General features: G+C 35.6%; 3 protein-coding genes across 4 annotated transcripts; 2 read left to right on the top strand and 1 right to left on the bottom strand.

Annotated features, from left to right (window-relative positions):
- The first annotated feature begins 926 nt into the window (after positions 1-926).
- On the top strand, positions 927-4214 carry LOC21401429 (tRNA pseudouridine synthase A). The gene is made up of 10 exons (XM_024164878.1): positions 927-1303; positions 1573-1629; positions 1787-1864; positions 2118-2171; positions 2725-2807; positions 2914-3013; positions 3093-3155; positions 3284-3502; positions 3597-3657; positions 3751-4214. Exons 1-10 carry the CDS (start codon positions 1043-1045, stop codon positions 3846-3848), a joined length of 1074 nt encoding a protein of 357 aa, XP_024020646.1. The 5' UTR covers positions 927-1042; the 3' UTR covers positions 3849-4214.
- Positions 4215-4425: 211 nt separating this feature from the next.
- On the bottom strand, positions 4426-9076 carry LOC21401428 (bromodomain testis-specific protein). Of its 2 annotated transcripts, XM_024164785.1 has the most exons (8): positions 9018-9076; positions 7682-8361; positions 7472-7549; positions 7069-7312; positions 6781-6874; positions 6204-6339; positions 5297-5698; positions 4426-4971 (listed from the first exon to the last, which is right to left on the bottom strand). In XM_024164785.1, exons 2-8 carry the CDS (start codon positions 8318-8320, stop codon positions 4771-4773), a joined length of 1794 nt encoding a protein of 597 aa, XP_024020553.1. In that variant the 5' UTR covers positions 8321-8361; positions 9018-9076; the 3' UTR covers positions 4426-4770. The 2 variants fall into 2 exon arrangements, with proteins under 2 accessions (XP_024020553.1, XP_010087432.1); XM_010089130.2 differs by lacking the exon at positions 9018-9076 and having other exon boundaries at positions 7682-8626.
- Positions 9077-11155: 2079 nt separating this feature from the next.
- LOC21401427 (protein DMP3) lies at positions 11156-11924 on the top strand. The gene is given in 2 exon segments (XM_024164940.1): positions 11156-11582; positions 11585-11924. Coding segments are annotated over 2 exon segments (636 nt in total). The 5' UTR covers positions 11156-11233; the 3' UTR covers positions 11872-11924.
- The last annotated feature ends 316 nt before the right edge of the window (positions 11925-12240 follow it).

Genomic DNA, 12240 nt, shown 5'->3' with positions numbered 1-12240 from the left:
TCCCCCCCCCCCCCCCCCCCCCACATTTATCCAATTCCATTTCTTAACCATTTTGCGAGTTTTGGAAGCTGTTTTATTTGCAGTGTCAAATTTTTCTCCTTCATTTTATGGTTTTTAGATAGTGAGCAATGAATTTTATTGAATTCGAATCGAATCGAGTATCTGGTTAGTGATTGGAGTTTGCTTTTTCAGTTTCGTTTTTGCCCATAACTTTTTTTTGATCAATTACCTAATTTATTACAACTTTCATATCAATATCTCACGATTTATTACGAAATTCTAATGACAGTTTTTAACACTTTCTAAACACATTTCAGATTTTATTTTTAATTTAAATTATAATTTATTTTCATATTTTGGTTTGAATTTTAATTTAAATTATTACAATTTAAATTAAATTATTCAATTACAACGGCGAAACAAACAAGGCCTTAGAATGTAAGTTTTAAGCGTGGATCAACTTACAAAACAATCAACAATCATTTGAAAACAAAATGATGGAGAATATTCAAATGGTACGACGACGTAGCTTTTCTTTTTAAATGACAAAACACAATGAACAGCCCAAAAGTTCTTCAAAAGTAAAAAAACGAACACAAAGGACTCTGTTCAGACAACAAAGATGTCGTTACTCAACCAAAGTGACGGGATACTTATAAGCGACGATTATACATTCGTTTTATGGGAAAAAAAAAAAAAAAAAACGAAAGCTAAGTTTACGCCAAGTATGAGAGTATTTTTTGGTAGAAAACAAATGATTTTTTTTTTTTTTTGGATAAAGAGAAAATAAATATGAGAGTATTATTGTGTGAGATATGTCTCTTGGAATAATGACCAAACTTCCGGAAACGACACGCTCATACGGTTAGATATAGAAGATAAATAACATGTCGTTTTGGGGTAAACGACAGCTCCGGAAGAAACGGTAAACCGTTCCCAAAGGCCAAAACACAACCTAAACCCTTAAACCCAGTCCTATAATGAAAACCTGAAACTTGAAAGACCCTAATGTTTGGTTTACGAGAAACTGGGGGCAAAGGAAATGACAGAAGATTCGAAACACCCACTTGATACCGATGAGTTTTCATCTTCCCAGAGACCTTTAAAGGTCGCGAAAACCGCCGAAATTCCCAGCGACGACAAACAAGAAGAAGAACAACAGTCTGGTATTGGTCCTCCCCAAAAATCCATGAGCCAAAACCCTAGAATTCAGCGTTATCTGGTGGCCATCGAGTACGTTGGGACTCGCTTCTCGGGCTCTCAGCAGCAGCTAAATTGCCGCACTGTGATGGGCGTTCTTGAGGTTTTTCTTTTTATCTTCTCTTTTTTGAATTCAGCGATCGCTGATCTATTCCGTTCAAAGAAAAAACAGAAATACTAATTAGATGTTGAAAAGAAGATAGCTGAAATGAAAAAGGGTTGTCCTTGCCTTTTTTTTTTTTTTTTATTGGAAGTCAGATTTCAATTAAAGGATGTGAAACATGAAAAGCTGATTGATTTTAAGTTGAATTTATCTTTTCCTTCATATCAGATACCTGTAAGGATTAATACGTATTTTCATGGTTTCTGTAGGAGGCTTTTCATAAGTTTATTGGTCAGCCTGTTTCAATTTTCTGCTCTAGTCGAACTGTAAATCTCTCTCTCTCTCTCTCTCCCTCTCTCTCATTGCTGCTGGTGGAACCAGAATTATTTGCAGTTTTGTTAGTTCATAGAGCATTATTTGCCTGTTTTTGTTTATTTATTTTTTGCTTCATAGGAATGTATTATATGTTGTTTAGTTTTGCAGGATGCGGGAGTGCACGCCTTATCAAATGTTTGTCATGTTGATGTTGAGCGCATAAGCAAAAGGAAGCCTGGTGAAGTGGTATGTCTCCTAGAGTTTTTTTTTTTTTTTTTTTCCAGTAAATTAAATATTTGCTCGTCAAGTCTTGATGGGAATTGAGGTCATTTTTACTATGGATTAGTACTTGCAAAGTCATTTCTTTCTCTCCTTTTGCTAATTTTCTAGTTTACCATATGAAGATCCTTGCAATGAACCTGTTCTTGTGTATGTTCTTATAAAGTCATTGCAGTATCTACCTTTACTTTGGTGATTGTTTCATTTTGCTGAAATGCAGTTGCCCCCTCATGAGCCTGCTGTGGTCAAAAGAGCTGTAAACCATTTCTTACAGGTCCGGTCTCTTACAACTCATACAACTGAATTTGTGATTGATCGTTGTGTTTGACTGAATAAGTGTCACCTGAATCTGAACGACTCTGGTGATTTAGATTAATTGTGAAATCAAATGAGCTGCTCTGAATATTTAACCACCCAAATGCAGTGCCCAGTTTTAGATTTTAGAACATAACATGGTATGTCTAAACGTGGGTAAGAGTTACTTGACAAAAAGCTTAGAAAGTCTAAGATGGGGTTTTTTTTTTTTTTTTTTTTTTTGTCCTCTCTGCCTGATGAATCTAGTGAGAGTTAGTTTCATCAATTTGTGTGTAATCTTCTTTTGATGTTGTGTTGGCTGTGAAGCACCTAAAGATTAGATAAAGATTTTGGCTAGTTTGAAGCTTTGCTTCCATAATATAAGACTGGGAATAGCATTTTGTTTTGTGTGTACTCAAACTAGATCCAAGTTGGCTATGAGTACCTAATGCTTGTTTAGATCTTGAAAAATTCATTTTGACCTCAGCGCATCAAATGAAATTTAGTCTTGTTTTTTGTTTGATTTTCTTCAGAAGAATGAAGGTGACATAATGGTGGTTGATGTTCGCAGTATTCCGCGTGATTTTCATGCTAGATTTAAAGCTCAAGAGCGAACGTAGGTACTTATGGTTCTGAACCTTCATTCCTATATAGCTATGTGTCGAGGGACACATATTCATTGTCTAAACGTTGTTTTGCTCTCATAAAATAATATTTTTCAGGTACTTTTACCGTTTGTTGTCTGGGCCTGAGCCTTTGTCAACTTTTGAGAAAGACCGTGCGTGGCATGTACCTGAGGAGCTAGATCTGCTTGCTATGCAGGTTGACATAGTATCCCTATGAATTATTTCTACTTGTGTTATTTTTGACCATATAATATGACTTATTTATCTCTGTGCAGGCAGCTTGTAAAGTTCTTGTTGGCCATCATGATTTTAGTTCCTTCCGGGCAGCTGGTTGTCAGGTTCTTTCTTGGTGCTGTCTGATAGAACAGTCATCTTTGTAAAAAAGGAAAAGCTTTTTCTTTATTTTTCTCGTCTTAAAATCTACTTCATTCTATGTAATTGATTATAGAGTTTTTTACCTTTACAGGCAAAATCACCAGTAAAAACGCTGGATGAACTTACTGTTACAGAAGTTCTTCCTACTCCTTATTTCCCTTCAATAATGGAGAGGAAACAAAATAATTTAACTGAGAAGGGTCCTCAAGCCGGCTTGTCGGCTGATGAAACCTATCTAGGCTTTGGCATGAAGAGAAGACACCGTTGCCTTGTTGTAACAGCGCGCGCACGCTCTTTTCTTTATCACCAAGTTGGTATTCTTGCATGTTCAACATCTCTACCAGTTTCTCTTGAAAATATCTTTACCAAGATACTAATTTATTGTAACTACATGCTTCACTCAGGTTAGACTTCTAGTTGGTGTAGTTAAATCTGTTGGCACTGGAAATTTAACTGTATCTGACGGTGTGTTTCCTCTCTACAGCTCCGTTTATTATGAGATTATTATGATTATGATTTCGGTCTTGCGATGCACTAACTTGTAAATGAAATATTTAGTTGAAAGGATACTCGATGCAAAGACTGTAACTGCTGCTAGTCCGATGGCGCCTGCATGCGGGCTATACCTGGGACATGTGAAATATGATCTGCCGTGAACTTCTCTGTACTTGTCAGACTCCATATTCTTGTTAAAAGATTAGAGCAAATGAGCGACATTTCCTTTCCGGCATGATTCGGTTATCAACAGTTTTGGAAATTAGAATATTTTGGTTGCAGTAGTCCTTACCCATGTCTCGGTTGAAGATATCTCTCTGGAATGCAATGGAGACTTGTAGACCAGAAAATGTAACTGTCCAACCAAACTTGTGATGAGTTACTAGTGATTTTTGTGATTTGGAAGATGGACGTTTTACATTATTAATGTAAATAAATTGATTGTAAGGTCTTAATTTCATTTTTTTATACAATTTACTTTTTAGGTATTTGCTTACTTTATATGAGTAAACACGAAACATAACCAATAAAACGCTCAAATATTTGATTCCATTTTCAAGACAATTCAGTTTGTCTCAAACTGATTTAATCAGGGTCCATATGACAATGTTTAATAACATGATCACAAGATCAGAATTTGTTTTTCTTTTTTTCTTTTTCTTTAACAGAGATGTCATTTTTTTTTTTTTTTTTTGGATAAATAAAGATAGCAAAATTCTTAAAAGCAAGAAAGTCATCTCATCATACTCGAGTTGGTGAGAGATACTTCTATACACTACTTGAAATCTTTATTCGGCTATTACGGATGTTACACATTATGTCCATACTGATCTCTATATCCTAATTCTTAACCCCAAAACCAAAGCAAGTCGAAACTCAGAAGATATGGGAAGCTTGTAAGCTACACTGTCCGATGGAAGTTACTTTCCAATGGTATCCCCTAAGTGCATGTATTCAGAACAAATCTGGCATGCGCTCTAGATTAGTTCAGGGGTAAAAAGGCCCTTACAATGATGAGTTAGCTTATCATCTCCACAACAAAAGTAGTCGAGAGTACGAATCTCCAAGCGTCTCGGAATTCGCCTACTTCATGAGCATATCAATGGCCGCATGAATGGAACTAGTACGAGAAGTACTTTGACGGCGAACTAAAGAATGTGGCCCACCCCAGATGGACTTGCGATTATTGTCAGGGAATAGGGTTCCACACAACTCCAAAAGCATGGGATTCTCAACAAGCTTGATCTGACGTGCTTTAACTTTTTGGGGTGCTTCTTGCGACTCCTGCATCAAATTATATCATCAGTCCAAGAACAAAATCTAAACGTTGATAGATGCACTTTTTTCCCCTCTTTCTCCCTTAAGAGAAGGAAAAGAAAAGAACAAAGAAAAAATATGTAAGAATAAGTTTAATCCAGTAACTAGCATATGATTTTCCAAGTTTTTTGGTCAGCAATCTATGATCAACTTAGGAGATATAGACCTCAATTTTATTGTTAGTGGGACACTACTATAATTAGGATACCTAGCCAACACAAGTCTAAGGCTAACTCTTGTATATGCCATGCGTATATAATGTTTGATGGGCCAAATAAAAAGAATAAAATACCTTTTGCTTCTGTCGTTGAACTGCTCCTTCCTCATGTTGCATTACTGTGTCTTCTTTGTGAGTATCGGATTGGAGTCCATCTCCTGATTTCTCTGCCGGTGGCTGTAGAGATTCTTTATTTGTGTCCTCCATTGACTTTTCAAACTGCTCTGGTGTTTCCTCATTGCCTTTATCTTTCATCTCAACTTCATTCCCTTCATCCTCGTCATCCACATCCTCCTCCTCCCCCTGCTCAACCTCCTCTTCTCCCTTATTTTCTGAAGGGCGACAATGCTGCTTTGATTCCTCCATCTTCACTTCTTTGCTTTGTTCCACTTCAGCATCTGCATTTGGGTCAACTGAAGATTCCTCCATATTTGATGTTGAATTATCACCCGAAGGGCTCTCTGCAGGTGAGGATTCCTTTAAGAGGAGAAAGGAAGATAGATAGGGGCAGAGACAAAGAGTTAATAAAGCAATAAATTTAAAGGCCGGGAACAACAATAACAAAACAACGATACGAAAAACAAAACTAATCTAACAAAATTGATAGGAAAAAATTCCCATCTTCTTTTTCATGTCAAAAAAAGGAAAAGATATGGTAATATCAGTACTACTTAGATGCCACAATAGCAACTTAACGGGGGCGTGCTCATGCTCTAATGCAAAAATTACCATATAAACAAACACACACACACAAAATAAATCTTATATTGCTGTTGTTATGAACAAATTTTAAGTTTGTACCTTTTCGTCTAACATTGAAATGTAATTTGCATTCTAAAAAGGATTATGCGAGTTCCTCAAATATCTTCAATTTCATATATCTGACGCTAGGATTCATTTCATATATCTGACGCAAGGATTCATAACAAAAATTAACCATCAAAAGTCAAGTGCAGTTCTCAGCCAAAAACTTCAGTGATACCTCTTGGTTCAACTCTTGGATTGGATTATTATCACCTATTTCAAGGCTTTTAGCAATTCTAGCATTTTCCTCACGCTCCCTTCTACGGCGCTTCAAAACACATATAGCACATAAACAATCTGATTTATGGCGCCTTCTGCAGAAGAGAATAACACATAGAACCATTCCACATTAAGACATGGCATATGATAAATGACGCCAGTATAAAATCGCTCAAGGAGAAAGCCATAAATTCTGGGCAAGATGATCTTTCTAGGTTCCTGCGTCTTCATATCTTCCAGCTTCTAACATTACATGGTTTTAGACATGGTACTTTTAAGCAAAATTTTAAACATTATACTTTTGAACAAAGGGAATAACAAGATGAACCTGATTGTTTGCGCTCCTAATGTCTTAATTACGAGTTAGGAATAGGCCCAACAAAATGATAAAGCGAAAAAGAAGAAAAGAAAGAACACATCACAACGTAAAATGCAAAGAATTGACTACTAAAACTTATCTAGGAAGTTACAGAAAACAAAACTATAATAGATTGTATGATCAATAAGGTCTAAAGCAGTACGATGAAAAAATATACCCAAACTTCTTTGCGCTCTTTTTTGATTGACCACCTTTCACATATACTTTTATCTGACCTGATGGTGCAACCTTCTCTAGACTGCTCTCAACACCTAAGATGAAGAAAAGACAAATTTTTATGATTCCTGTAATAGCAGACAGACCAGAACCGTATTTAAATAAAAGATAAACCAAAAGAAGTTGTTGTGCTATGTGCAAAATCACAAAGGATATACTAGTGAGTGGCTCAGTAAGAAAACCAAAGGCATAGCAACAGAGAAGAAAGCTATAACTATCAACTCCTCACCGTTAGTTCCCCTTGGTTGTCCACTATACAACCCAGCAGCTGTCCAATACTTAGTAAAATTCTTTTTCACCCGTCTCATAAGGTCCAAAATGTAGTCACCCTTATTATTGTATTTGAAACAATTGTCCCAAATGTACTGCACATCTTTAAATACATCCTCGGAATTTTCATACTTGACACCACTTTCGAGATTGCTACATATTGTCCCAAAATCCATTGGCGTGTCTATCACATCAAAATAATCCTGGTTTCATACAGAAACCGAAAATCGACAAGAACAAATCTTAGTTTGCTTCCAAACAACTGGGAAACATATAAATACAAATGTTGCAACTTAAAATTTCTTCCCCTATAAGTAAAAAATATACACGCATAAGCATGTTGCATAATGATTTATACTTACAGGAATTCCAAGAGCAACAGGATTCACAGGGACATTGAACGGTTCTGCTGCATCCATTTTCATCACCTTCTTTATCACCTACACAAGCAAGATATGCAGAAAACACAAGTACATTTGCATTAGGCACACGTAAAACAGAAACCCATGCGAAAAATAGACTTAATCCAACAAAATCTTTCTAGAAAGCTTCAGTTCAAAATTTCAACAAACCATCAGCGCAGTATCTAATTCATGCTTGTCATATCTAGAATCCTGACGAGGTGTCTTCTCTTCCTTTTGGCGTGGACTCTCTTCCTTTTGGCGTGGACTCTCATCGCTTGTTGCTACAGCTTCAATACTCTGGTTACTACTTGAACCCGGTACCTTTGATGACTTAATCTTTATGCTCCCAGCTTTCTTAGATGAACTCTCAGGTGCAGTCATTTTAGATTCAGGCAATGAATTGGCACTATCTTCTACTTTCTCAGCAACCACCTCTTGTCTGTCCAAATCCATTTGATGGCTACTTTTATCAGTATCACTCTGTGTTGGGGCATCAGAAGAAGTAACTTGGGACTCCATTATTTTCGGGGTTCTAAGCTTCACTTTAACACGCCCAAGCAGTTTCCCGCTCCCTTTACCAATAGAGCCATCGGGATTGATATTAGCAACATTGTGTGGCTGATCAGTCCCAGTCGAAGAAGGCGTATCAACCTCCATTCCTGAGTCATACTTGTTATTTTTATCAAAGTCATCAGCACCAGAGACATTCTCCAAATTTACACCATCCCCGCTTGGAATTTCCACTTTTGCACTCGTAGCAGAGGCCCCTTTGGACTTCCCTTTCTTGTGCCCACGCTTGCGCTTCATCTTCTTCTTCTCTTTCTAACGCTAAACTATTGATCTTCTTTCTACATAAGCAACCAGAAACGAAAGTGAAGAAATTGGCTTAATCAGAATCCAAACCCCATTCCAAATTCCAAAAGTAGTTCCAAAAACCAACTATTTACATCTCATCTTAATTCAACTCTTCACTCATTTTATCAAACATCTTATCTGCATTGCTACATACCAACGCGAGAACACACAGAAATTACGCCAATTGTAAAAGAAATCAGGGCGAAAACTGACGAACAGATTATTCCAGGTCTGATGGTAAAAAATATGCAACCTTTGAGCTAACATTTTAATCAAATCCAACTAAGAACCTAGTAATTGGTCAAAACCGGACGAAAAGTTTTTTTCCCGGGAAAAATTTTTCAAAGTGATTCAAACCTAGCTATAAAGTAAGAGTGAATATTCAAGCAAAAAAAAAAAAGTGTGAATAACAAAATTATTTCCTGGGAAAATTTTTCAAGGTGAATCAGACCTAGCTCTAAAACAAATACGAAAAAGAAAATTATATCGGCAATTCTAACAATCTCCGTCAAAATCTGAACGTATATGTGTTAAAACCCTAGAATTAACATTAATAATCCAGAGCTTCAAATTCGCCTTATCTGAACGTAATGATTTTTCTTTTTTTTTTTCAAAGGGGAAAGAGGAAGATAAAGAACTGTAACTGTACCTGCAGAGAGTTTCGAAGATGACGTTTCGTTTTATAAGTTTCGATCAGGAAGTTCACAGGAAAACCGATCTGTGACCGTTTGCGAACGACGGAGCTTATATCGTTTGCGAGGCTTTCCCATGGGCCTGGTGGGGTAGGCCCACTATTTGTTTGAAGGCTGTTCATTAACCCCCGCATATTAATTCACAATGATTTGAATTTCGAAACATGAATTAGTTACAGATGATTAAAAAAGAATGTTCACATGTTACATTTGCAAATAATTCTGTTCAATTACCTTTCAAAATCAGTTACACAAATTTATAACCATCCAAATAAAAAAAAAAAAGGTATGCTTGAAATTATATTATATTAGTAACTATGAAATGGACATTCTCATAATATTGCTGAATTAAAAAATATTTTAAATGTGGAGTGTAAAAAATGATCATTTTGTGTAAATACTTTATGAGACATTAATAAGTATGGCTATTTATTGCTACACGTGTGAAATGCAACCAAATGATCACATGGCAAAAAGCATATGTAGCAGCTTTTCTTTAAAAAAAAAAAAAAAAGAGAGTATAGATAGGTTTATTATTGTTACGTATCCATTCCGATGTATTATTACAATTATGGTGATTGCATTAGCTATAAATATATTTTTTTAAAATATGAAGTAATACGTCAATAGGCGCTACAGTAGGATTTCTTTTTTCCTTTTTCCTCTTTGAGAAAAGTATATAATTTACCATGATATTTTATCCAGATTTATATCATTTTAAATAATTACATATTATCATGCTTTTTATTTTTTTATTAATTAAATAAAAATTATTTATTTTTTATTAGAGTGACATAAATAATATTTTTTATTATTTGAGCGATATCTCTTGTTTTCAACTCTCCCTTTTCTTTTAGCCGTTTTTTCTTCTTTTTCTTTATCTTTCGGGAACAAGATATAACTTTGCTTAAAATATATTTATACTCGTGGTTTATAATCAAAGTCTATCATGATCGTTAGGTATATTGAAAGCAAAAGGTCGTTTGTAATAAATCCTACCCCTTGTTTTATATATGCCCACACGATTTGTTTTACAAATCTTTTACGTGCACATGGAGTAGCCACTATCTAACCGACATTCCAAATTTAGAACGAACAGGGAAAAAAGAGAAAAAACAACCTTAATTGCCTTGGATTAATACAAAAGAAAAAGAAAAAACTTATATTCCATGTACTTAATTATATACCATCATACCAAGGGGGAAAAAAAACACAACCTTAATTGTCGTGGACACAGCAATTATATATAGAGAAAAAAAAAACTTACCATGCCACATAGTCATATAGTACATACGGATTAAAAATATAACATAAATTTTATATAACTCTAATAAAACTTACTACTCAAAAAAAAAAAAAAAAAAAAAAAAAAAAAAAAAAAAAAAAACTCTTATAAAACTTCATGTTGAATTAGTAGCTAGTGAGTTTGCTTCCGGCCGTTCATGACATCGTTTTTTCCCATTTGATCCAATCCCTTCTTCTCTACTATTATATGACATTGCTTACACGTATTTGCACATAAACTTGAAAGCAAAAATAAGTCATTGAATGAGAAAAAGGAAAGATAGAAGAGACGAAGAACAAAAGATTTAACGTAACTAAACAATATGCCTACATTTACAGATTAAAGTTACGATCACTTATTTACTTATTGATATCATTATAGAGATAATACCTTACCTTGTTTAAAGAAATAAAATAACAGGAAAAGGAAACTACTGCAAATAAGAAAGTAAACTACCCAATTATTAATAATAAATAGCCCAACGAAACTCTAAATAATATTAATTAGGAAAGGATTTGGAAACTAATATTTCAACATATAACACATATACAATAAAGTATATATAATATGTTAATTGAACATGTCAAAAAGCTTGACGTCCCCAAATAACCAGGAAACTCCTCGGAAACAACTACCTTCCACGACAAGCAACATCCACTTCCTCAGACTTTCTCTTCGACCCTCAGAAAATCAACTCCTCATAAGGTGTCCCTACTATATGTGTATATATATAAATATATATATATATATGTGTATATATATATATATATATATATGGCTTAACATCACCACCACCATTCACATCTCATGCCTATATAATATCATCACTATATACCTTACCCTTATTCCTTTAATAAAGCGATTACAGCTTATTTATTACAAAATATAATGTCTCTGAGATCAAGACCTACCACGCAGCCATCCACCTCCGGCGTAGAACTGGTTAAGGTGCCAAAAAGCACGCAACAAGGTCAGCCCACTTTCTCGCAACGAGGAATCTCTCAGACTCTAACGAGCGCAGCCAACTTGGCCAACCTCCTCCCGACCGGGACCCTCCTTGCCTTCCAGCTCCTCACTCCCATTTTCACAAACAACGGCGCGTGTGACCCCGTCACGCGCACGTTGTCTTTCCTCCTCCTCCTTCTCCTCTCCTTCTCCTGCTTCCTCGCTTCCTTTACGGATAGCATGAAGGCCTCCGACGGCCAGGTCAAATATGGCCTGGCCACCTTCAGAGGGCTGTCCTGTTCGACTACCCCGACCCCACCGGGTCGGATCTTCCCGACTTGAGTAAGTTTAGGATCAGGTTCATCGACTGGGTCCACGCGGTTTTATCGGTGTTGGTGTTTGGCGTGGTGGCTTTGAGGGACAAGAATGTGGTGGGTTGCTTTTATCCGCAGCCAGGACACACGGTTCAGGAAGTTCTGGACATTGTTCCGGTTGGGGTTGGGCTTGTTTGCAGCTTGTTGTTTGTGGTTTTCCCCACCAGAAGGCACGGAATTGGCTACCCTGTTACACCTGGCAAATAGTTTTATATTGTGAATGAACTTGAATTCTTCTTCTTCTTCTTCTTCTTTTTTAATCCGGTTATTATTCTTTTGTTTAGATACATCATTTTTAGTTTTCTGTTATTATTATTTTTTTTTGGAAAGAAGTGTAAGATGTATATATATACAGGATGTTTTTACATGATCTTATTAATACAATATGGATGATCAGTTACAGTTTCATTCCTTTGAAGAAACCGTGTATCGATGATGAATTCTCAATAAAGTGGGCAACTATGAAAGAAATACATTTTTCTTTTTTCAGTTTATTATTCTTTTAATTATGTGCTTTCTTTCTTTCTTTCTTTCTTTTTTATTTATTTATAGTTTTGTTGATTTGTTAGTTTTTGT

This window comes from Morus notabilis, unplaced genomic scaffold (genome assembly GCF_000414095.1).
Source record: "Morus notabilis unplaced genomic scaffold, ASM41409v2 Scaffold89, whole genome shotgun sequence".
NCBI lineage: Eukaryota > Viridiplantae > Streptophyta > Magnoliopsida > Rosales > Moraceae > Morus > Morus notabilis.
This window is presented reverse-complemented; position numbering and strand designations above follow the sequence as displayed.